Raw genomic sequence first — 25,487 nt, 5'->3', positions numbered from 1 at the left:
AACTCCTGAGCTTGCTGGGAGAAAGTAGAACAATTGCAATTTGTATTTGTAATGTATTTTACAGAAGAAGGAAGCAAAATAAATAATGTATATTATGATGTTCCATTTTCAATAAAGAAACTTTATGCATTGTTGAAATGCAAATTGTGATGGTCCCTTTAATTAGTGTGTGGTGTAGAAGATAGAATATTTATATCACAGTGATTGTTATACCAATAAAAGTAATAAAGATGGTCAGTCTTGTAATTGACAGATAAAGGGACCTTATAATACAAACATTAGTGATCTGTATTAAAGGGACAGTCTAGGCCAAAATAAACTTTCATGATTCAGATAGAGCATGTAATTGTAAACAATTTTCCAATTTACTTTTATCACCAATTTTGCTTTGTTCTCTTGGTATTCTTAGTTGAAAGCTAAACCTAGGAGGTTCATATGCTAATTTCTCTTGTAAGATGTATCGAGTCCACGGATTCATCCTTGTGGGATAGTCTCCTTCCCTACAGGAAGTGGCAGAGAGAGCACCCACAGCAGAGCTGTCTATATAGCTCCTCCCTTAGCTCCACCCCCCAATCATTCTCTCTGCCTGCTTAACTGCTATGAAGGGCAAAGAGCTATGTGGTGACTAAAATGTTAGTTTTTTTATTTCTCAAGCAAAAGTTTATTATTTTAAATGGTACCGGTGTGTACAATTTACTCTCTGGCAGAAAAGGGATGAAGATTTCTGCAAGGAGGATGATGATCTTATCACTTTGTAACTAAGATCCACTGCTGTTCTCACAAGGACTGAAGAGTACTGGATAACTTCATTTGGGAGAACGGTTTGCAGGCTAAGCTGCATATGAAGTATGTTCAGTCTATATTTTTCTAGACAGACTGAGTTAATTCTAGAAAAGCTGGCAATATCCCCATGAGGGAAGGGTAAGCTGTATTCAGACACTTTGATAGGAATTTCAGCTTGCTTGAAGGGCTCATTAGTTACTGGTGACACTGTTATGAAAAAACGTTTTGTTTATTGAGGACAATTATAACGTTTTTTGAAGGGACTAAAGCGGGACAGCTCTGGGTTTAGGAAAAATGCTGAGCCATCTGACGCTTTAGTAGCCGTATCTGATATGCCCTCACAATGCTCTGAAGTAAGGGTGAGGGATTTGTTATCTGAGGGAGAAATTTCTGATTCAGGAAAGACGCTTCCTCAGACAGATTCTGATATGACGGCCTTTAAATTTAAGCTTGAACACCTCCGCTTATTGCTCAGGGAGGTATTAGCGACTCTAGATGATTGTGACCCTATTGTGGTTCCAGAGAAATTGTGTAAAATGGACAGGTACTTAGAGGTTCCTGTTTACACTGATGTTTTTCCAGTCCCTAAGAGGTTTGTGAATATTATTTCTAAGGAGTGGGATAGACCAGGTATTCCGTTCTCTCCCCCTCCTGTTTTTAAGAAAATGTTTCCCATATCTGACACCATGCGGGACTTGTGGCAGACAGTTCCTAAGGTGGAGGGAGCTATTTCTACTCTGTCTAAGCGTACAACTATACCTATCAAAGGCAGTTGTGCTTTCAAAGATCCTATGGATAAAAAATTAGAGGGTCTCCTGAAGAAAATTTTTGTTCATCAGGGTTTTTCTCTCCAACCTATTGCGTGCATTGTTCCTGTAACTACTGCAGCTGCTTTCTGGTTTGAGGCTCTAGAAGAGGCTCTTCAGATGGAGACTCCATTAGAGGAGATTATGGATAGAATCAAGGCCCTTAAGTTGGCTAATTCTTTTATTACAGATGCCGCATTTCAACTAGCTAAGTTAGCGGCAAAGAATTCAAGTTTTGCCATTTTAACACGCAGGGCGTTATGGCTTAAGTCCTGGTCTGCTGATGTGTCATCTAAATCTAAACTTTTGAACATCCCTTTCAAAGGAAAGACCCTATTTGGGCCTGAACTGAGATTATTTCAGATATCACTGGAGGGAAAGGCCATGCCCTTCCTCAGGATAAATCAAATAAGATGAAGACCAAACAAAATAATTTTCGTTCCTTTCGGAACTTCAGGAGTGGTTCCGTTTCAGCTTCCTCTGCTGCAAAGCAAGAGGGGAATTTTGCCCACTCCAAGTCAGTCTGGAGACCTAACCAGGCCTGGAACAAGGGTAAACAGGCCAAGAAGCCTGCAGCTGCCTCTAAGACAGCATGAAGGGGTAGCCCCCGATCCGGGACCGGATCTAGTAAGGGGCAGACTCTCTTCGCTCAGGCTTGGGCAAGAGATGTTCACGATCCCTGGGCTTTAGAAATTGTGTCCCAGGGATATCTTCTGGAATTCAAAGATTCCCTTCCAACTGGGAGATTTCATATTTCTCGATTGTCTGTAAACCAGACAAAGAGAGAGGCGTTCTTACGCTGTGTAGAAGATCTTCTTACCATGAGAGTGATCCGCCCAGTCCCAAAAGAGGAACAGGGGCTAGGGTTCTACTCAAACCTGTTTGTGGTTCCCAAAAAAGAGGGAACTTTCAGACCAATCTTGGATCTCAAAATTCTAAACAAGTTCCTCAAAGTTCCATCATTCAAGATGGAGACCATTCGGACTATTCTGCCTCTGATTCAGGAGGGTCAATATATGACTACCGTGGACTTAAAGGATGCCTATCTACACATCCCTATTCACAGAGATCATCATCAATTTCTCAGATTTGCCTTTCTAAACAGGCATTACCAGTCAGGTTGTGGCTCTTCCCTTCGGGTTGGCCACGGCTCCAAGAATTTTCACAAAGGTGCTTGGGTCCCTTCTGGCGGTTCTACGACCTCGGGGCATAGCAGTGGCGCCTTATCTAGACATCTAATTCAGGCGTCGACTTTTCAGCTAGCCAAGTCTCACACGGACATTGTGTTGGCTTTTCTGAGATCTCACGGGTGGAAGGTGAACATAAAAAAAGAGTTCTCTCTTCCCTCTTACAAGAGTTTCCTTTCTAGGGATTCGGTAGAAATGAAAATATTTCCGACGGAGGTCAGAAAATCAAAACTTTTAACCACTTGCCGAACTCTTCATTCCATTCCTCGGCCATCAGTGGCTCAGTGTATGGGGGTAATTGGACTCATGGTAGCGGCAATGGACATAGTTCCTTTTGCCCTCCTACACCTCAGACCACTGCAACTATGCATGCTCAAACAGTGGAATGGGGATTATGCAGATTTATCTCCTCAACTGCATCTGGACCAGGAGACCAGAGATTCTCTTCTCTGGTGGTTGTCTCAGGACCACCTGTCTCAGGGAATGTACTTCCACAGGCCAGAGCGACTCATTGTAGCGACAGATGCCAGCCTGCTAGGCTGGGGTGCAGTCTGCAACTCCCTGAAAGCACAGGGCTTATGGTCTCGGGAGGTTATCTCTTCTTCCGATAAAAAATCTAGAACTGAGAGCGATATTCAAGGCGCTTCAGGCGTGGCCTCAGCTTGCTGCAGCCAAATTCATCAGGTTTCGGTCGGACAACATCACGACTGTAGCTTATATCAATCATCAAGGAAGAACAAGGAGTTCTCTAGCGATGATGGAGGTAACCAAAATAATCCGATGGGCAGAGTATCACTCTTGCCATCTCTCAGCAATCCACATCCCAGGAGTAGAGAACTGGGAGGCGGATTTTCTAAGTCGTCAGACTTTTCATCCGGGGTAGTGGGAACTCCATCCGGAAGTATTTGCTCAGCTGATTCAGCTATGGGGCACACCAGAATTGGATCTGATGGCGTCTCGTCAGAATGCCAAACTTCCTTGTTACAGGTCCAGGGATCTCAAGGCGGTACTGATAGATGCTCTAGCAGTGCCTTGGTCCTTCAATCTGGCCTACGTATTTCCACCGCTTCCTCTCCTTCCATGTCTGGTTGTCAGAATCAAGCAGGAGAGAGCTTTGGTGATTCTGATAGCACCTGCGTGGCCACGCAGGACTTGGTATGCAGTGGGTATGTCTTCGGTTCCACCGTGGATCCTGCCAATGAGGCGGGACCTTCTAATCCAGGGTCTGTTCTCGCATCCAAATCTAGTTTCTCTGCGTCTGACTGCTTGGAGATTGAACGCCTAATTCTATCTAAGCGTGGATTCTCTGAGTCGGTCATTGATACCCTGATTCAGGCTAGAAAACCTGTCACCAGGAAGATCTGTCATAAGATTTGGCGCAAATTTCTTTATTGGTGTGAATCCAAAGGTTACTTGTGGAGTAGGATTAGGATTCCTAGAATATTGTCTTTTCTCCAAGAGGGTTTGGAGAAGGGATTATTAGATAGTTCTCTTAAAGGGCAAATATCTGCTTTGTCTATTCTACTACACAGACGTCTGGCAGATGTCCCAGACGTTCAAACCTTTAGTCAGGCTTTGGTCAGAATTAAGCCTGTATTTAGGCCTGTTGCTCCTCCTTGGAGCCTAAACTTAGTCCTTAGAGTTCTTCAAGGGGCTCCGTTTGAACCTATGCATTCCATAGATATTAAGCTTCTATCTTGGAAAGTTTTGTTTTTAGTTGCTATCTCTTTGGCTCGAAGAGTTTCTGAGCTATCTGCTTTACAGTGTGATTCACCTTATCTTATTTTCCATTCAGATATGGTGGTTTTGCGTACCAAACCTGGGTTTCTTCCTAAGGTTGTTTCTAATAAGAATATCAATCAAGAGATTGTTGTTCCTTCACTGTTTCCTAATCCTTCATCAAAGAAGGAACGTCTGTTGCACATTCTTGATGTGGTTCGTGCTTTAAAGTTCTACTTACAAGCAACCAAAGATTTCCGTCAAACATCTTCATTGTTTGTTGTTTATTCTGGAAAGTGGAGAGGCCAAAAGGCTACGGCTACCTCTTTCCTTTTGGCTGAAAAGCATCATCCGTTTGGCCTATGAGACTGCTGGACGGCAGCCTCCTGAAAGGATTACTGCTCATTCTACTAGAGCTGTGGCTTCCACATGGGCTTTTAAAAATGAGGCTTCTGTTGAACAGATTTGTAAGGCGGCGACTTGGTCTTCGCTTCATACTCTTTCCAAAATTTTACAAATTCGATACTTTTGCTTCTTCGGAGGCTATTTTTGGGAGAAAGGTTCTACAAGCAGTGGTGCCTTCCGTTTAAGGTACCTGTCTTGTCCCTCCCTTCATCCGTGTCCTAAAGCTTTGGTATTGATATCCCACAAGTAAGGATGAATCCGTGGACTTGATACATCTTACAAGAGAAAACATAATTTATGCTTACCTGATAAATTTATTTCTCTTGTGATGTATCGAGTCCACGGCCCGCCCTGTTTATTACGACAGGCATATATATATATATATATTTTTATTTTTAAAACTTTCAGTCACCACTGCACCCTATAGTTTCTCCTTTTTCTACCTAGCCTTCGGTCGAATGACTGGGGGGTGAAGCTAAGGGAGGAGCTATATAGACAGCTCTGCTGTGGGTGCTCTCTCTGCCACTTCCTGTAGGGAAGGAGAATATCCCACAAGTAAGGATGAATCCGTGGACTCGATACATCACAAGAGAAATAAATTTATCAGGTAAGCATAAATTATGTTTTCTTAGACCTTGAAGCCCACCTCTTTCAGATTGCATTTTAACAGTTTTTCACCACTAGAGGGTGTTAGTTCACGTATTTCATATAGATAACACTGTGCTCGTGCACGAGAAGTTATCTGGGAGCAGGCACTGATTGGCTAGACTGCAAGTCTGTCAAAAGAACTGAAAAAAAGGGGCAGTTTGCAGAGGCTTAGATACAAGATAATCACAGAGGTTAAAAGTATATTATTACAACTGTGTTGGTTATGCAAAACTGGGAAATGGGTAATAAAGGGATTATCTATCTTGTAAAACAATAAAAATTCTGGTGTAGACTGTCCCTTTAATAGAAGGAATTTACATGACATGTTTCAAAATGGAAGTGCTTGTTGCTCACACATTAATTCATCCAATATAACATTTTATTTGACATGGAATGGGGTGAAATTCACAAAGACTGTATGAAATGTCAGTCTAAATATGTGGTTTACCAGATGGAATGCTACATGTGGCAAGTAGTATATGGGTAGAACAAAGTGTAGTTAAAAGCTTGTTTCAGGGAACATTTGAAGAATTAGAAAGAAGAAGAATACAGAAATTAGTAACTCCTAATGGGGTTTCAGCTTACTTTGCTTTTATTCACCAATAGTTTAGTAGTTTGAAGATAAAAGCAAACCGACTTATGTAAACTTCGTAAACCCTTTTTTCTATGGGACTTCCATAGCGCCGGCATTACGAGTCTGTCCTGGGAGGCCAAAAAGTGAGCGGTACAGCATCTACCGACAAGATCCGTAACGCATTCTAAAGTCAGTAGTTATGAGTTTTACACTACAACGCTGTAGCATAAAACTCATAACTAAAGTGCTAAAAAGTACACTAACACCCATAAATGACCTATTAACCCCTAAACCGAGGCCCTCCCGCATCACAAACACTATAATACAATTTTTAAACCCTAATCTGCCGCTACGGACATTGCTGCCACTATAATAAACATATTAACCCCTAATCCGCAGCACTCCCGCCTCACAAACACTAGTTAAATATTATTAACCCCTAATCTGCCGCCCCTAACATCGCCGCCACCTACATTATACTTATATAATAGTTACATTGTAGCTAGCTTAGGGTTTATTTTTATTTTACAAACAAGTTTGTATTTATTTTAAAGGGACAGTGTAGGCCAAAATAAACTTTCATGATTCAGATAGAGAATGTAATTTTAAACAATTTTCTAATTTACTTTTATCACCAATTTTGCTTTGTTCTCTTGGTATTCTTAGTTGAAAGCTTAACCTAGGAGGTTCATATGCTAATTTCTTAGACCTTGAAGCCCACCTCTTTCAGATTGCATTTTAACAGTTTTTCACCACTAGAGGGTGTTAGTTCACATATTTCATATAGATAACACTGTGCTCGTGCACGTGAAGTAATCTGGGAGCAGGCACTGATTGGCTAGACTGCAAGTCTGTCAAAAGAACTGAAAAAAGGGGCAGTTTGCAGAGGCTTAGATACAAGATAATCACAGAGGTTAAAAGTATATTATTATAACTGTGTTGGTTATGCAAAACTGGCAAATGGGTAATAAAGGGATTATCTATCTTTTAAAACAATAAAAATTCTGGTGTAGACTGTCCCTTTAAGGCTCCTTAGCAGGTCGCTGCCTATATATTTAATGCGTTGGCAGGTTTTAAACACACAGTAATAGGATATTAATAAAAACCCCAACTGTAAAGATTTAATTTAAGGATAAACATGACTTTATATGTTTTTTTCGCAGATTAATGTGACTACTATACGCAGTCATTTACCTGATGGAGACTTCTCAATAATGACAGAAATGCTTAAAAAGTTTCTAAGTTTCATGAACCTTACAGTAAGTATTTTTATGAAGTCCGTTCTTATGTTCACACATACAGCATGTACCAGCAATCGAGCCCCCATTACAAAATAAGCGCTGTAGAACAGGACTCAACAAATTTGTGGAAAATCTAGGAGCCAATCCATAAATTTAGGGGCCAGCAGATTTTGCCCAACTTTGACGCACACACACACGCGCACACACACACACACATTGTTGTGTTTGATGATACCTGCTGCATTGCACAACCACTTGATTCCCAATCTGCTTTATCTCACCTCTGCCTTGTGTAGCATCATTACTGAAAAGCCTTTACAGGAGGTATTGGAGGGTTTAGCCAAAGTGGGATTTGTTTTATACAGCTGCAAGGCCTAGAAAGGATCCAGCTAAATTTTAGGTGTAGTGGGGGCACCCATGGGTGTCTTAAGGGGCTCTAAACTATAGTGACAGGGCATAATTTTAAGGAGCCAGTGAATCTATGGTGCCTGGGTTTGTTGAGCCATGCTTTAAAGAATGTTATTAAAAAAAAAATAATAATAATTTTGTTAGCATAATTTACCTTGTTTTGCATTTAATGGATTTTAAACTTTCTAATTTACATCTATTCATTTTTCTTCATTCTCTTGGTACCTTTAATTGTAAGGCAGGGACTTAAGCTCAGCAGCAGTTTTGCAAGAATGTTATCCATTTGCAAGAGCACTAGATAGCAGCACTGTTTCCTGCCATGTAGTGCTCCAGGAACCTGCCTAGATATCTCCAACAAAGAATGGGAATTAAGCACGTTTGATAATAATAAATTGTCTGAATCACAAAATAAATTTTTTTGGTTTCATATCTTTTTAATAAAGAAATATGGCTTTTTTTTTATCTATAGATTTCTATGGAATAAGATTGCTGTAAAAAATGCAATTCTTTATCATTGTACATAAATTGTGATATACAAATACAAATCTACATTTTTCAAATACAATTTTTTTTGGGGGAAATACAATTTTTCCATCTTAATAAGAGGAGAGTCCACGGCTTTATTCCTTGTGGGAAATACAGAACCTGGCCACCAGGAGGAGGCAAAGACACCACAGCCAAAGGCTTAAATACTTCCCCCAGTTGTTCTTTGCCTTTCGTCACAGGAGGTTGGCAGAGAAGGGTCAGAAGATACGGAGTAGTTCCTTATGGAGGGTAGTACTCTTCTGAACGGAACTGGAGTTTAACTAGTCTTGTCAGCCTCTCAGTGAGAGCATTGATGAAAGTTAGGGTCTAAAGATCAAGTGAGAATCTTCCTGCAAACCCATACAGACTCGTATTAATAGCTCCTTAAGCAATCAGTGTTGACGAGTTTCACTTCCTGCTTCTATCACTCAAGTCCATGTCAGGAGCGATGTTGCAAGACTGTCAAACTTGAGAGGCTGTGTTCCTGTTCCACGGCATAGATTCCGGTAAGATCGTTTCATTTATTTATACACACAACGCAAGAAGACAGGGTCACAGTGGGACTCCTTTTATCTGTATGGAATCGAGGGTTAATATCTCCGGAAGGGAATTATTGAACAGGTTTATCACATATTTTTAATATAGTGTTTATGCTGTGAGATGTGGTACTTTCCTTTTGGCGTTGAGCAGCCCGTCAGATTTGGCGCGCTTTTAGTGGTGCAGGGGCGGTCCTGCATAGCGCACCACTTGACCGGGTGTGGTCACAGTGATTCTCTTCTTCCTGACCGTACGGTGAATGTTAGAGGGTACTCCCTCTTTACCTAAAGCTAATGCTTGCCTATATTGTGAGGAGGCCATGGCATTACCCGCCTGCTCAATTATGTTCCACCTGCTTGATAAAGTAATCTTGTCAAAGAAAGCTAATATGTTTAGTACTACTGAGCCTTCTACATCTGAGGAGTCTCCGTCCCGTGAGGTGCACACCCTAAATTTATCTCCTAATACACATGCAACTCTCCGTAGCCATTATATTCCTCCATCTGGAGGGATCCTTTTTCCGTCAGACTTTACTGAACAGTTACAGACAGCAGTGTCTGCGGCCTTTAGTGCTTTACCTCATCTTAAGCGCAAGCGAAAGGGTTAAATGGCTATCCTTACCAGGGGTCATCTACTAACTTATTGGAATTATCTGATGCAAGATTATCCAATGATGGAGACGCCTCTGATGCTTCAGAGGATGCACTTTCTGGGTCGGAATCTTCTGCCTCTAAGCCTCCGGCTGCAGAGGAACCAAACTTTAGATTTAGGATTGAACACTTACGCTTTCTGCTAAAGGAGGTGTTGGCTACCTTAGAGGTTCCAGAACCTAAGTTACCGGAGGAACCTTGCATTCCTAAATTAGATAAGGTCTACGAAGACAGGGTTGTACCACAGACGTTCCCGTAAAGATGGCGAACATTATTAAGAACGAGTGTGAAAGACTCGGTTCTTCTTTTTCCCCTTCTTCCTTTAAGAAATTGTTCCCCGTTCCGGACTCTCAGTTGGAGTTGTGGAGTTCCGTCCCTAAGGTAGACGGTGCTATCTCCACGCTTGCTAAACGCACTACCATCCCTCTTAAGGATAGTTCATCGTTTAAAGAGCCCATGGATAAGAAGCTGGAAACTTTATTAAGAAAGATGTTTCAGCATACGGGATATAAGTTTCAATCAGCAGCGGCTGTTGCTGCGGTTGCAGTAGCGGCTACCTACTGGTACGGCTCCTTATCTGAGTTGATATAGGTGGAGGGTCCCCTCGACACAATCCTGGAAAGAATTAGGGCCTTAAGGGTAGCTAATTCTTTTATTTGTAATGCAAATATGCAGATTATTTGCCTGAACGCCAAGGCTTCAGGTTTTTCTCTGCTAGCCCGTAAGGCACTTTGGCTGCAGTTCTGGTCTGTGGACATGACTTAGAAGTCTAGACTTCTTTCCCTCCCATGCAAGGGAAAGATTATTTTTGGTCCGGGGCTGGAATCTATCATATCCACAGTTACTGGAGGCAAAGGTGCCTTTTTACCGCAGGATAAGAAGAGCAAGCCTAAGGGTTAAGGTCCTAATTTTCACTCCTATCGTTCGGACAGATCACAGTATCAGCAGCCCTCTGCAAAGCCGGAGCAGTCAAAGGGAACTTGGAAGCCTCCTCAGTCCTGGAATAAATCCAAGCAGAATAAGAAGCCTGCCAAGTCAAAGTCGGCATTAAGGGGTGGCCCCCAATCCGGCTTCGGATCTGGTAGGGGGCAGGCTGTCACTCTTTTCCGAAGCTTGGTTGGGGGACGTGCAAGACCCGTGGGTACTGGAAGTCATCGCTCAGGGATACAAGATAGGTTTCAAGTCTCATCCTCCCAGGGGCAGATTCCTCTTATCAAACCTGTCTTCAAGGCCAGAAAAGAGAGGGGCCTTTCTAGGGTGTGTGAGGGATCTCTCTGCCCTGGGGTTCATTGTACCAGTCCCTCCAGCAGAGAGAGGTCTGGGATACTACTCGAATCTGTTTGTGGTACCAAAGAAGGAGGGCACTTTTCATCCGATTCTGGACCTAAAGTGTTTAAACAAATTCCTGTCTGTCCCCTCGTTCAAGATGGAGACAATAAGGTCCATTCTTCCTTTAATCCAGAATGGACAATTTATGACCACCATAGATCTGAAGGATGCCTACCTTCACGTCCCTATTCACAAGGAACACTTCAAATTCCTAAGATTTGCATTCCTGGACCAGCACTTCCAGTTGATTGCACTTCCGTTTGGTCTGGCTACGGCCCTAAGAGTTTTTACGAAGGTTCTAGGGACTCTGCTCGCAGTAGCCAGAACCAGAGGGATTGCAGTGGCGCCGTACTTAGACAACATTTTGGTTCAAGCACCATCCTGTCTAGCAGAGGACCATCCGAAAGCTCTTTTTCTTCTTCGATCTCATTGATGGAAGATAAACTTAGAAAAGAGTTCTCTAATTCCCAGTACCAGGGTGGTGTTCCTGGGTACGATAATAGACTCTATGTCTATGAGGATATTTCTTACAGACCAGAGACGTTACAAGCTAACTTCCAGTTGTCTTGCCATCCAGACCTCCTTCAGGCCATCTGTGGCTCAGTGTATGTAGGTAATTGAACTCATGGTGTCCTGCATGGACATCATCCCCTTTGCCAGATTCCATCTCAGACCTCTTCAGCTGTGCATGCTGAGACAGTGGAAAAGCAATCATTCAGATCTGTCTCAACAGATTTCTCTGGACAGCCGGTCAAGAGAATCGCTCTCCTGGTGGCTTTGCCAGATCATCTGTCCCAAGGGACGTCCTCCTTGAGACCATCCTGGGAGATTGTCACTGCGGACAAGAGTCTCTCGGGGTGGGGAGCTGTTTGGTCTGCCAGGAAGGCACAGGGCCTGTGGACTCGAGAGGAATCCCTCCTCCCGATCAACATCTTGAAACTTTGAGCGGTCTTCAATGCTCTGAAGGCTTGGCCCCTTCTGGTATCGACCCAGTTTATCAGATTCTAATCGGACAACATAACCTCAGTGGCTTACATCAACCATCAGGGAGGAACGAGAAGCTCCCTAGCAATGAGGGAAGTATCTCGGATTCTGGAGTGGGCGAAGGTCCACAGCTGTTCGCTGTCAGCGATCCACATTCCGGGTGTAGACAACTGGGAAGCGGATTTTCTCAGCAGACAATCCTTCCATTTGGGGCAATGGTCTCTCCACCCGAGGTCTTTGCCAACATATGCAATAAGTGCCTTGGAGGTTCAGGCTAATCTACCTTTTCCTTACATTTTTTTTTAAGTTGTGGTGCCCTCAGAATAGGGTCCGCCTCTCTTTTTTTACCCTCCCATTTTCATTCAGTGTCCTCTAGAGCTTGTGGTATATGTTTCCCACAAGTAAGGAATGAAGCAGTGGACTCTACTCATATTAAGATGGAAAACATAAATTATGCTTACCAGATCATTTAATTTCCATCTGTATGAGGAGAGTCCACGGCCCCTGCCTGTTTTCTCTGTTGGGCGGGCCAAAATTTTTTGTTTGTTCTTCTGGCACCATTTATACCCTGATATTTCTCCTACTGTTCCTTGTTCCCTCGGCAGAATGACTGGGGGATGAGGAGTGGGGGGGGGGTATTTAACCCTTTGGCTTGGGTGTCTTTGCCTCCTCCTTGTGGCCAGGTTTAGTATTTCCCACAAGTAAGGAACTGTGGACTCTCCTCATACAGATGGAATGATATTATCTGGTAAGCATTATTTGTTTATGTTTAGAATACAAATCTTTAATTACAAATACAGTTGTTTTTTTGGAAGTACAATCTTATTTTTTGGAATTGCACTTTTGTTTTTTTGGAAATATAATACGGTTTTTTCTTTTAGAATTAAAATTCTTTTTTTTGGGAATTACACTTCCAGTATGTGTCAAAACAGTAGCAAAATGGGAACTAGATTTTTTTTTGACAAAGGACTTGTGATGTCACTGTTTGTGCCTGGGAAGTAAGCTGCTACTACTACAGTGAGTTTTTGCTGCTTCCTTGAATCTGTATTTAAAAACATCAAAATCAATATCCCTCTGTATAGTGTTTTATGACGCAAATGAGAATAATCACTTCTGCCATGTTAATCCATGTTGTATGTTACACAGTAAATGTTGAAAAAAAAAAAAAAAAAAGTTTACATTAAATTAATTAAAAAGTTCCACATTTAATTGAAAGCAAAAGAGCAACTACTTCCCACTCACATATTGATGTGAATGCTGTGACATCACAAGTCCTTTAGCAAAATAGGAACTAGATTTCTCTTGTAAGGTGTATCCAGTCCACGGATCATCCATTACTTGTGGGATATTCTCCTTCCCAACAGGAAGTTGCAAGAGGACACCCACAGCAGAGCTGTTATATAGCTCCTCCCCTAACTGCCATATCCAGTCATTCTCTTGCAACTCTCAACAAGCATGGAGGTAGTAAGAGAGAGTGGTGAAATATAGTTAGTTTTTTTCTTCAATCAAAAGTTTGTTATTTTTAAATGGTACCGGAGTTGTACTATTTTATCCCAGGCAGTATATAGAAGAAGAATCTGCCTGTGTTTTCTATGATCTTAGCAGGTTGTAACTAAGATCCATTGCTGTTCTCACATATGACTGAGGAGAGAGGTAACTTCAGTGGGAGAATGGCGTGCAGGTTATCCTGCTATGAGGTATGTGCAGTTACAATTTTTTCTAGAGATGTAAATGCTAGAAAATGCTGCTGATACCAGATTAATGTAAGGTAAGCCTGGATACAGTGATTTAATAGCGACTGGTATCATGCTTACTCTCAGAGGTAATACTCTTATAAATTTGTAATATAAAACGTTTGCTGGTATGTTTAAGCGTTTTTATATATGCTTTGGTGATAAAACTTTATTGGGGCCTAGTTTTTCCACATGGCTGGCTTAAATTTTGCCTAGAAACAGTTTCCTGAGGCTTTCCACTGTTGTAGCATGAGTGGGAGGGGCCTAATTTATATATATAGGACATCTCTAAAGGGCTCAAAGGCTTTCTAAAGTCGTTTATTGGGGAAGGTAGGGCCAAAGCAGAGCTGTGGCAGTTTGTTGTGACTGTTAAAAAAAGTATCGTTTTTTTTTATCCGTTTTTTGAACTAAGGGGTTAATCATCCATTTGTAAGTGGGTGCAATGCTCTGTTAGCTTATTACATACACTGTAAAAATTTCGTTTGCTTTACTGCCTTTTTTCACTGTTTTTCAAATTCTGACAAAATTTGTTTCTCTTAAAGGCACAGTACTGTTTTTTATATTTGCTTGTTAACTTGATTGAAAGTGTTTTCCAAGCTTGCTAGTCTCATTGCTAGTCTGTACAAACATGTCTGACATAGAGGAAACTCCTTGTTCATTATGTTTAAAAGCCATTGTGGAACCCCCTCTTAGAATGTGTACCAAATGTACTGATTTCACTTTAAGCAATAAAGATCATATTATGTCTTTAAAAAATTTATCACCAGAGGAATCTGACGAGGGGGAAGTTATGCCGACTAACTCAACCCACGTGTCGGATCCTTTGACTCCCGCTCAAGGGACTCACGCTCAAATGGCGCCTAGTACATCCAGGGCGCCCATAGCGTTTACTTTACAAGACATGGCGGCAGTCATGGATAATACACTGTCAGCGGTATTAGCCAGACTACCTGAATTTAGAGGAAAGCGAGATAGCTCTGGGGTTAGACGAAATACAGAGCATACTGACGCTTTAAGAACCATGTCTGATACTGCCTCACAATATTCAGAAGCTGAGGAAGGAGAGCTTCAGTCTGTGGGTAATGTTTCTGACTCACGGAAGATGATGCAACCTGATTCTGATATTTCTACATTTAAATTTAAGCTTTAACACCTCCGCGTGTTGCTCAGTGAGGTTTTAGCTGCTCTGAATGACTGATACAATTGCAGTGCCAGAGAAATTGTGTAGACTGGATAAATACTATGCAGTGCGGGTGTGTACGGATGTTTTTCCAATACCTAAAAGGTTTACAGAAATTATTAATAAGGAATGGGATAGACCAGGTGTGCCGTTCTCTCCCCCTCCTATTTTTAGAAAAATGTTTCCAATAGACGACACGGGACTTATGGCAGACAGTCCCTAAGGTGGAGGGAGCAGTTTCTACTTTAGCAAAGCGTACTACTATCCCTGTCGAGGACAGTTGTGCTTTCTTAGATCCAATGGATAAAAAGTTAGAGGGTTACCTTAAGAAAATGTTTATTCAACATGGTTTTATCCTACAGCCCCTTGCATGCATTGCGCCTGTCACTGCTGCTGCGGCGTTCTGGTTTGAGTCTCTGGAAGAGGCTTTACAGGTCGCGACTCCATTGGATGACATACTTGACAAGCTTAGAGCACCTAAGCTAGCCAATTCTTTTGTTTCTGATGCCATCGTTCATTTGACTAAACTAACGGCTAAGAATTCTGGTTTTGCTATCCAGGCGCGCAGGGCGCTATGGCTTAAATCATGGTCAGCTGACGTTACTTCAAAGTCTAAGCTGCTTAACATTCCCTTCAAGGGGCAGACCCTATTCGGGCCTGGTTTGAAGGAGATTATTGCTGATATCACTGGAGGAAAAGGTCATGCCCTTCCTTAGGACAGGTCCAAATCAAGGGCCAAACAGTCTAATTTTCGTGCCTTTTGAAACTTCAAGGCAAGTGCGGCATCAACTTCCTCTAATGCAAAACAAGAGGGAACTTTTGCTCAGTCCAAGACGGTCTGGAGACATAACCAGACCTGGAACAAAGGTAAGCAGGCCAAAAAGCCAGCTGCTGCCTCTAAGACAGCATGAAGGAACGGCCCCCTATCCGGTAACAGATCTAGTAGGGGGCAGACTTTCACTCTTCGCCCAGGCGTGGGCAAGATATGTCGAGGATCCCTGGGCGTTGGAAATTATATCCCAGGGATATCTTCTGGACTTGAAAGCTTCCCCTCCAAAAGGGAGATTTCACCTTTCACAATTATCTGCAAACCAGATAAAGAGAGGCATTCTTACACTGTGTACAAGACCTCCTAGTTATGGGAGTGATCCATCCAGTTCCAAGGGAGGATCAGAGACAGGGATTTTACTCAAATCTGTTTGTCGTTCCCAAAAAAGAGGGAACCTTCAGACCAATTTTGGATCTAAAGATCTTAAACAAATTCCTCAGAGTTCCATCATTCAAGATGGAAACTATTCGTACCATCCTTCCTATGATCCAGGAGGGTCAATATATGACTACAGTGGATTTAAAGGATGCTTATCTTCACATTCCGATACACAAAGATCATCATCGGTTTCTCAGGTTTGCCTTTCTAGACAGGCATTACCAGTTTGTAGCTCTTCCCTTTGGATTAGCTACAGCCCCAAGAATTTTTACCAAGGTTCTGGGGTCGCTTCTGGCGGTCCTAAGGCCGCGGGGCATAGCAGTGGCCCCTTATTTAGACGACATCCTGATACAGGTGTCAAACTTCCAAATTGCCAAGTCTCATACGGACATAGTACTGGCATTTCTGAGGTCGCATGGGTGGAAAGTGAACGAAGAAAAGAGTTCTCTATCCCCACTCACAAGAGTTTCCTTCCTAGGGACTCTGATAGATTCTGTGGAAATGAAAATTTACCTGACGGAGTCCAGGTTATCAAAGCTTCTAAATTCCTGCCGTGTTCTTCATTCCATTCCGCGCCCTTCGGTGGCTCAGTGCATGGAAGTAATCGGCTTAATGGTAGCGGCAATGGACATAGTGCCGTTTGCACGCCTACATCTCAGACCGCTGCAACTCTGTATGCTCAGTCAGTGAAATGGGGATTACACAGATTTGTCCCCTCTACTAAATCTGGATCAAGAGACCAGGGATTCTCTTCTCTGGTGGCTATCTTGGGTCCATCTGTCCAAAGGTATGACCTTTCGCAGGCCAGATTGGACAATTGTAACGACAGATGCCAGCCTTCTAGGTTGGGGTGCAGTCTGGAACTCCCTGAAGGCTCAGGGATCGTGGACTCAGGAGGAGACACTCCTTCCAATAAATATTCTGGAACTGAGAGCGATATTCAATGCTCTTCAGGCTTGGCCTCAATTAGCAACAATGAGGTTCATCAGATTTCAGTCGGACAACATCACAACTGTGGCTTACATCAACCATCAAGGGGGAACAAGGAGTTCCCTGGCAAAGTTAGAAGTCTCAAAGATAATTCGCTGGGCAGAGATTCACTCTTGCCACCTATCAGCTATCCATATCCCAGGTGTAGAGAACTGGGAGGCGGATTTTCTAAGTCGTCAGACTTTTCATCCGGGGGAGTGGGAACTCCATCCGGAGGTGTTTGCTCAATTGATTTATCGTTGGGACAAACCAGAACTGGATCTCATGGCGTCTCGCCAGAACGCCAAGCTTCCTTGTTACGGATCCAGGTCCAGGGATCCTGAGGCAACGCTGATAGATGCTCTAGCAGCGCCTTGGTCTTTCAACCTGGCCTATGTGTTTCCACCGTTTCCTCTGCTCCCTCGACTGATTGCCAAGATCTGGTGGACATGTCAACCTTTCCACCTTGGACTCTGCCGTTAAGACAGGACCTTCTACTACAAGGGCCTTTCAATCATCCAAATCTAATTTCTCTGAGACTGACTGCCTGGAGATTGAACGCTTGATTTTATCAAAGCGTGGCTTCTCCGAGTCAGTCATTGATACCTTAATACAGGCACGAAAGCCTGTCACCAGGAAAATTTACCATAAGATATGGCGTAAATATCTTTATTGGTGTGAATCCAAGGGTTACTCATGGAGTAAGGTCAGGATTCCCAGGTTATTATCCTTTCTCCAAGAAGGTTTGGAAAAAGGATTGTCAGCTAGTTCCTTAAAGGGACAGATTTCTGCCCTGTCTATTCTTTTGCACAAGCGTCTGGCAGATGTTCCAGACGTTCAGGCATTTTGTCAGGCTTTAGTTAGAATCAAACCTGTGTTTAAACCTGTTGCTCGGCCATGGAGCTTAAATCTGGTTCTTAAGGTTCTTCAAGGAGTTCCGTTTGAACCTCTTCATTCCATAGATATCAAACTTTTATCTTGGAAAGTTCTTTTTTTGGTAGCTATTTCCTCGGCTTGTAGAGTCTCCGAGTTATCTGCTTTACAATGTGATTCTCTTTATCTGATCTTCCATACGGATAAGGTAGTCCTGCGTACCAAACCTGGGTTTTTACCTAAGGTGGTATCTAACAAGAACATCAATCAAGAGATTGTTGTTCCATCCTTGTGTCCTAATCCTTCTTCAAAGAAGGAACGTCTATTGCACAATCTGGACGTGGTTCGTGCTTTAAAGTTTTACTTACAAGCTACTAAAGATTTTTCGTCAAACATCTGCTTTGTTTGTTGTCTACTCTGGACAGAGGAGAGGTCAAAAGGCTTCGGCAACCTCTCTTTCTTTTTGGCTAAGAAGCATAATCCGCTTAGCCTATGAGACTGCTGGCCAGCAGCCTCCTGAAAGGATTACAGCTCATTCTACTAGAGCTGTGGCTTCCACTTGGGCCTTTAAAAATGAGGCTTCTGTTGAACAAATTTGCAATGCGGCGACTTGGTCTTCGCTTCATACTTTTTCAAAATTCTACAAATTTGATACTTTTGCTTCTTCGGAGGCTATTTTTGGGAGAAAGGTTTTACTGGCAGTGGTACCTTCCGTTTAAGTACCTGCCTTGTCCCTCCCTTCATCCGTGTACTTTAGCTTTGGTATTGGTATCCCACAAATAATGGATGATCCGTGGACTGGATACACCTTACAAGAGAAAACATATTTTATGCTTACCTGATAAATTTATTTCTCTTGCGGTGTATCCAGTCCACGGCCCGCCCTGTCATTTTAAGGCAGGTAATTTTTAAATTGAAACTACAGTCACCACTGCACCCTATGGTTTCTCCTTTCTCGGCTTGTTTTCGGTCGAATGACTGGATATGGCAGTTAGGGGAGGAGCTATATAACAGCTCTGCTGTGGGTGTCCTCTTGCAACTTCCTGTTGAGAAGGAGAATATCCCACAAGTAATGGATGATCCGTGGACTGGATACACCACAAGAGAAATAAATTTATCAGGTAAGCATAAATTATGTTTTATTTTTGACATGCTGGAAGTGAAATTCCATAATGTACTTCCAAAAGAAAAGATTGTATTTTGTTTCCAAAAAACAATTGATAATTTAAAAAAAAAGATTGTACTTCCAAAAAAATAATTTATTTTTAATTAAAGATTTGTATTCTAAAAAAAGTATATTTCCAAAAATAAAATTGTATTAGAAAATTTAGATTTGTATACCTGTCACAATTTATGTACTGTGATAAAGAATCACACACGTTTCCCTTTGTGACAGCATTTTATTCCATAGATTTCTTTAAATTATAGCATTTTTCTCCTCTCTATTTTTTTGTTTTGTCTAACTATTTAACAAAACCTTTTAACTTTTTTTTTTTTTTTTTTTTTTTTTTTTTTTAGTGTGCAGTTGGGACGACAGGACAGAAATCGATCTCCAGAGTTATTGAATATTTAGAAAATTGCTAGGTTTTTATCGGCAACTGCAGGCTCTCGTTAATGCTGGATTTGCCCTAAAACAAAAAGGAAGCCAGTCCCTGCAGACACACTGAGCTCACTCGTGTGCTATTTATTCAGATCTCCACGGCAGACAGGACGCCGGTTTTCTGTTTATTTGAACAATTTTGCTATAATGACCAGGCTACTGCTGAACCTTTTGCAGTTCACGACAATGGAGAACAAAGCTGCGGTGCATCAAGTTTGTTTTGGAAACCCGGCTGTTTACATGTTGCAGTATTTAAATTCTTTTGAGTCCATCAAAGTCTGCAGGCTTTATCTTATTTACTGTTGGTAAGGGGAACATTTTTGTTCACGGACAGTTACAAAAGAAAAGTAGAAAAACATGTTGCTGCTCTGTTACTGGTGTTTTTTACCATAAAATACTGCAGCCTATACCAGCCGGTACAAACACAGCAATCACCGGGCTGCTGTCTGGTCTTATTTTTGGCTTTGTAATTGCTTTCATTAAGAAATGCTTCCAAAAGTTTATAAAGTATATAAAAAAAATTAGAGTACTGTATAGATTGGTTTGCTTACGTTCTTTGGCTATTTTGCTTACTTTTTTCTACTAGATGCTTCCAATCATAACAAAAAAAAAAATTACTGTTTTAAAAATGTAATGTATTTTCTGTATATTTTCCCCCTTAATTTAAAACTTTTCCTAATGGTTCTTGTTGAGGTAATTATGTTAAATTTGTTTGCAGAGCATTCAAGCCCCATATAAAGTGTCAAGGACAGAAACCCTGGCACACAGGAATAATCCAGTTCAAGATAACATTGTGTAACTCAATATCTCAGTTGTACATTACGTGCCCGGTTGGTAAATGGGGATCTATTTTTATATTTCAGGTGGTCCATCTCAGGTGTCACCTTTGACTTCTGTAAATGAGAAATGTTTCAGGGAGTTCATTTTGCTTAAACTTTTTTAAATATACTTAACCTTCTCTCGCATCGAATGCAGAGCTAGAGAAGAATGCTGTTCAGTGCAGTAAGTGATGACAAATTGTTTTTCAGGGGTTCATGTTTGTGGATTTGAACTCTTAACAGGAAAACGGCACTTATCTGAATGTGCCAGTCTGATTGGAGCTTGTAGCCATGCGCCTAATCCTTTTAAGTAACGAATACATTCTCTTTCACCTTTTACCGTGCTTGACAAATATTTGTAAATTTCACTTGTTAAAATCTCAGTCAGTAATTGCTCGTAATACTTATTCTCAACAATAAGTTAGAGTTGTGGGACTATTTTATGCAGCTGTAAGTTATGTATTGAGATCTAGAGTTTCTCTTCTGCCAGAAGCCCCTCAGATGTGATCAGTAACAGCATGGCTATTTACAATAAAGCAAAATGACAAGAAGCCATATGTATGCTCGGCAGCAGGAATGCTACATCTAAATCTGCATCGGAGGGCGGGAGTTGTTTAAGTCCAGGAATAACACTTAGATGGAATGGGTATCTGTGTATAAAGTCCTTATGTTCTTAGCAATATTTATATGTAAATGTTAATAAAGGATGTTCAGAGCATTATTTTAGACCATCTAATGTTGCCTTGCACTCATATTCTTGGTTGTAAACTTTACAATCTGTGCCGTTTTTATATAAATGTTGCTTACACATTCTCATCATTTATAGAATGTGAGTAACCTATACTAACTTTCCAAAGAATAATATTTTGTTAGACTCCTTTTGGATCATTGCCTAATGACGGCCATTTATTTTCAGTAGCTCAGGTATTTAATTTTATGTCATGGGTTTACCAGATTTTATGCGTTAGAGCAAGAAACATTAAATTGTTTTAAAGGGGCATGAAACCCAATTTTTTTCTTTCATGTGTAGGAAAAAAAAGAGTATAATTTTAAACGGCTTTCTCATTTACTTCTATTATCTAATATGCTTAATTCTCGTGATATTCTTTGCTGAAAAGCATATCTAGATAGGATCTATAGCTGCTAATTGGTGGCTGCACTTAGAGGTCTTGTGTGATTGGCTCACCCATGTAAATTGCTATTTCTTCAACAAAGGATATCTAAATAATTAAGCAAATTAGATAATAGAAGTAAATTGGAATGTTGTTTAAAATTGTATTCTCTATCTGAATCATGAAAGAAAAAAAATTGAGTTTAGTGTCCCTTTAAAGCTGTTTTTTAGTCATTTTTCTGTTTGTAGCATGAATTAACTTATGTATCCATTGTTTATGGACTATTTTGGAGACCATCGTTGCTTTATGCCATCTGAGAGCAGGAACCAGGGACCATAGAATGATATTACCCCAAGCTACCACGATTTAGCTTTTGGTGGGGAATGAAAGGAAGTGTTGGTATCAGGCTTCCATATTCAAGCAACAGCTTGTTGTTTGCTGGCTGCCTAGCTGTTTTACATAGCTTTAGGTATGGCAAGAGACAGAACTCATATTGTCTTTATTCTGCTGTAACCCAACATTAACTTTAGGTCATATTCATCTTAGAAAATCTGCAATAAAAATCATTTTCCTATTGAAATATTTAATTTTACCGCCTCAAACTACTTTTTTATTTGCACTCTGCTCTGTTCTATTAAATCCATCCTCTCCCTAGTGCAGATATACTTTATGTATTCACGTTTATGTTGTATTTGTATAGCTCATGTTCCCACAGCCTTAGTAAAAGGGTCATTAAGCACTAACCATGCACACTACTAGCAAGTTAAGTACAACAACTTTGTCCTTGTGCATGTTGGTTTCATATTCTAATTGTCCTTTTACGTGGCCTTTATGATCTCCAGGCAGACAAATCTGATTTAAAAAAAAAAAGCAGAATAATTGAGACGGGAAAGGATAGGCAGCCATAAAAATTGAGTAATGTTCTGGTGTTAATGTTAATCTAGTTTGGCTGTAAGGAAAGAACAAAAAAAAAATTGTACACTGCTGAAGCAATAAGTTTTGTTTCACAAGATACCTTTTTTTTTTTCTTTTCTCACTTTGTCCTGCTAAGATAATTCACACAAACCTGTACGGTAGGGTCTAAACAGCTGGTGATGGTCAAATCCTAAGCTATATTTTCCATGTAAATTATTCTATGGTTATGGTTGCATTTGCTGGTATTGAAAGGGCAGCCCCAGAAAGCCACAGGCTCAAATGAAAACACAGTCTGGTCTTCACAAACATAACATTTTATAAAGCAAGCATCATTTAAAAGGACTAATGCTTTTCGTAATTGCCATTTTGTTTTCTGAGATGTCCAGGGATGCACCCCTTGAAAGAAAAGCTCTAGTTATTTATACCTCAAATGATGTGCTCTGGCCAGTCAGATGAGTTTGTAAATGAGCACTGTCACAGTTTTAATATACTAGAGGTGATATGTAAGTAATAACCCTCCTACTTTGATACATGATCCACTTTGTCTCATTAGACTTGGGGGGGGGGGGGCATGGTCTGATTTCTCTTCTGCACTCTTGCTGTGATCAGAAAGCACTGTGACTGTGGTTTCTGATCATAAGTATAAAAGTGATGCTTTCCTTGATTTATAAATGCAATGAACTTTATAAAATAAGTGTTCCTGTTTATCACATACTGCTAGTTTGTAGGAATGTCAACACCGCTGTCATATTGAGCAACGTGGTGAAGTTGTGTATACAGAAGCTTTTTTACTTTTGCCGATAAAACGAGATGCAGGATTGGCACTAGCAGACACACCCATAACTGGCACACACCCTCATTTACACCAGGCCCCTAAATACCTTAACCGAGTGCATGAACCATAAGGATTATAAAACAAACATATTGACTTAAATGGAATTTATGAGTTTGGGTTTTTTAAATTTTGTAAACTGGTTAGAAGTTCACACAGCATTTGCACATCATAATTCTCCCATCTAAAATAAGCATAAATGGTTCATTAAGAGGAGTGATCAGCCCTCTAGCACGGTGACTTAGTGTCTGCTGCTCTTGGCATTGTTGCTGCAGTTTTTTATTTAACTTAAATGTGCACATCATATAAAGGGAAGAAGATGTAAAACTATTGCTTCAAAATATGTTTTCAAGGAAGGAGTTTTAACAAATAATCTATAATTATACAACAGTAAAATTTCCCTAAATAAGTCCTCTTAGAAAAACAAATGTGCACAGAAATACAAGTGGGTTCCGTATGGTAAAGGTAGACGCCCAAATCCCGCTTTATAGTGTTTTTTTATTTTCTTGAGAGAGGAATGAGTGAAGTGTTTTTAGGCCAGTCTCTGTTATAATTGTAACCCCATGCATTAGTTCAGTACATAACACAAATAGGTGCTTTCACATAAATTAGTTTAGCTTATTTACATTGTTTCATATTTGAAAATTTTGATGGGCAGCCTGGTACAGTCCACTAACGTAATTAAACAGGCTCGTATACTGAAATTAGAGAGTAACTTCCACGTAAAATGCGTTGTCTTTTAATATGAGAACCCAATAATTCACTTTATTCTGTAATGATGAATGTTTGGAATGCCCATCTATTCTCTACAGAGCAAAGCAGCCGTCAGATTGCAGTATTGTGGCACCTTCTGTCATAAGCGTGTGGCACGTGTAGATGGCATATGACATGCACTGCCTTTTGACTTTCAGCATTTGTCATATTTAGTCGGTTCACTGATATGTTAGATGTAGAAATCAAATGAATGTTCATTCCTACCTATTTACAAACTGACCTTGCGCTTTCGGGGTCTTTATATGCTGCCAGATAACGTCATGGCACTACTATATGCAAAATAATATACAGCTGTTGCACAAAGTCCTGGAGACTTTTCTATACAATGTTCCGTGCTGATATTTCCTAAACCCCCTAGTAATTTATAGAAGAAAAACAACTCATTTTACTTTTGTTGTTGTTTCTCTATTCTTTTGTCTATTTTTGTATGTGATTACTTGTTATCCTGAAAACATAAAACAGACCTCCTAGTGAGAGCGTTTCCTTATTACTTGTCGGCTGTTCCATAACACAAGACTGACAAACTATTGCTATTATACACAATTAGTGAGTGGCGTGAAGTATGTCGTCTCTGGAGAATACCATTCATCTCTACTTTTTATAATTGTGTATATTAATATGCAGAATACTCAGCTGTATTTCAGATGATTTTTAAAAATAACTTTTATATTAGCTGGTCTGAAAAAACTATCCTTTATACCTATATGGGTTTAGAGATGTAATTGTATAATCACTATACAACAGGATTATAATGTATTGACCATGTCTATGTATAGATATATAGAACTGTTCCCTTTTCTGATAACTTACTGATGCTTTAGCGTTGCTTCTGTAAAATGAAGAAAAAAGGAGTTTCCAAAAACGAACTGTCAAAATTACATAGTGATTCCCTGGGGCCAGGAAACTTGGATATATTAAATGTTTTGTTCTGTCTTTTTAATATTGCAGCCTCCTTGCTCTTAACTTTGTTTGTTTGGTCTTAAACAAGTTTAGCTTGTACCTTTATTTTTCCATTTTCTTTCTACCTGACATCTTAGAGGAACATAAAAGCGTAATGATGTTCTAATGTGATAACATTTCTCCAACATAGGTGTGTCCGGTCCACGGCGTCATCCTTACTTGTGGGATATTCTCCTCCCCAACAGGAAATGGCAAAGAGCCCAGCAAAGCTGGTCACATGATCCCTCCTAGGCTCCGCCTACCCCAGTCATTCTCTTTGCCGTTGTACAGGCAACATCTCCACGGAGATGGCTTAGAGTTTTTTTAGTGTTTAACTGTAGTTTTTCATTATTCAATCAAGAGTTTGTATTATCAAATAGTGCTGGTACGTACTATTTACTCAGAAACAGAAAAGAGATGAAGAATTCTGTTTGTATGAGGAAAATGATTTTAGCAACCGTAACTAAAATCCATGGCTGTTCCACACAGGACTGTTGAGAGCATTAACTTCAGTTGGGGGAAACAGTTTGCAGTCCTTTGCTGCTTGAGGTATGACACATTCTAACAAGACGATGTAATGCTGGAAGCTGTCATTTTCCCTATGGGATCCGGTAAGCCATGTTTATTACGATTGTAAATAAGGGCTTCACAAGGGGCTTATTTAGACTGTAGACATTTTTTTGGGCTAATACGATTGATATTAACACTTATTTAGCCTTGTGGAATCATTTATTCTGGG

The 25,487-nt window shown here is 40.7% G+C and overlaps 1 protein-coding gene across 3 annotated transcripts in view; it reads left to right on the top strand.

Annotated features, from left to right (window-relative positions):
- WAPL (WAPL cohesin release factor) overlaps positions 1-20,912 on the top strand; it is a 326,703-nt gene extending 305,791 nt beyond the window's left edge. For all 3 annotated transcript variants that reach the window (XM_053692042.1, XM_053692040.1, XM_053692041.1), the window contains 2 exons: positions 7,286-7,381; positions 19,277-20,912. In XM_053692042.1, the coding sequence (XP_053548017.1) occupies positions 7,286-7,381; positions 19,277-19,342 (162 nt within the window). In that variant the 3' untranslated portion in view covers positions 19,343-20,912. The remainder of the gene's footprint in view (positions 1-7,285; positions 7,382-19,276) is intronic.
- The last annotated feature ends 4,575 nt before the right edge of the window (positions 20,913-25,487 follow it).

This window comes from Bombina bombina, chromosome 9 (genome assembly GCF_027579735.1).
Source record: "Bombina bombina isolate aBomBom1 chromosome 9, aBomBom1.pri, whole genome shotgun sequence".
NCBI classification, from domain to species: Eukaryota; Metazoa; Chordata; class Amphibia; order Anura; family Bombinatoridae; genus Bombina; species Bombina bombina.
Note: the sequence above shows the minus strand (reverse complement) of the source record. Positions and strands in the feature narration are given on the sequence as shown.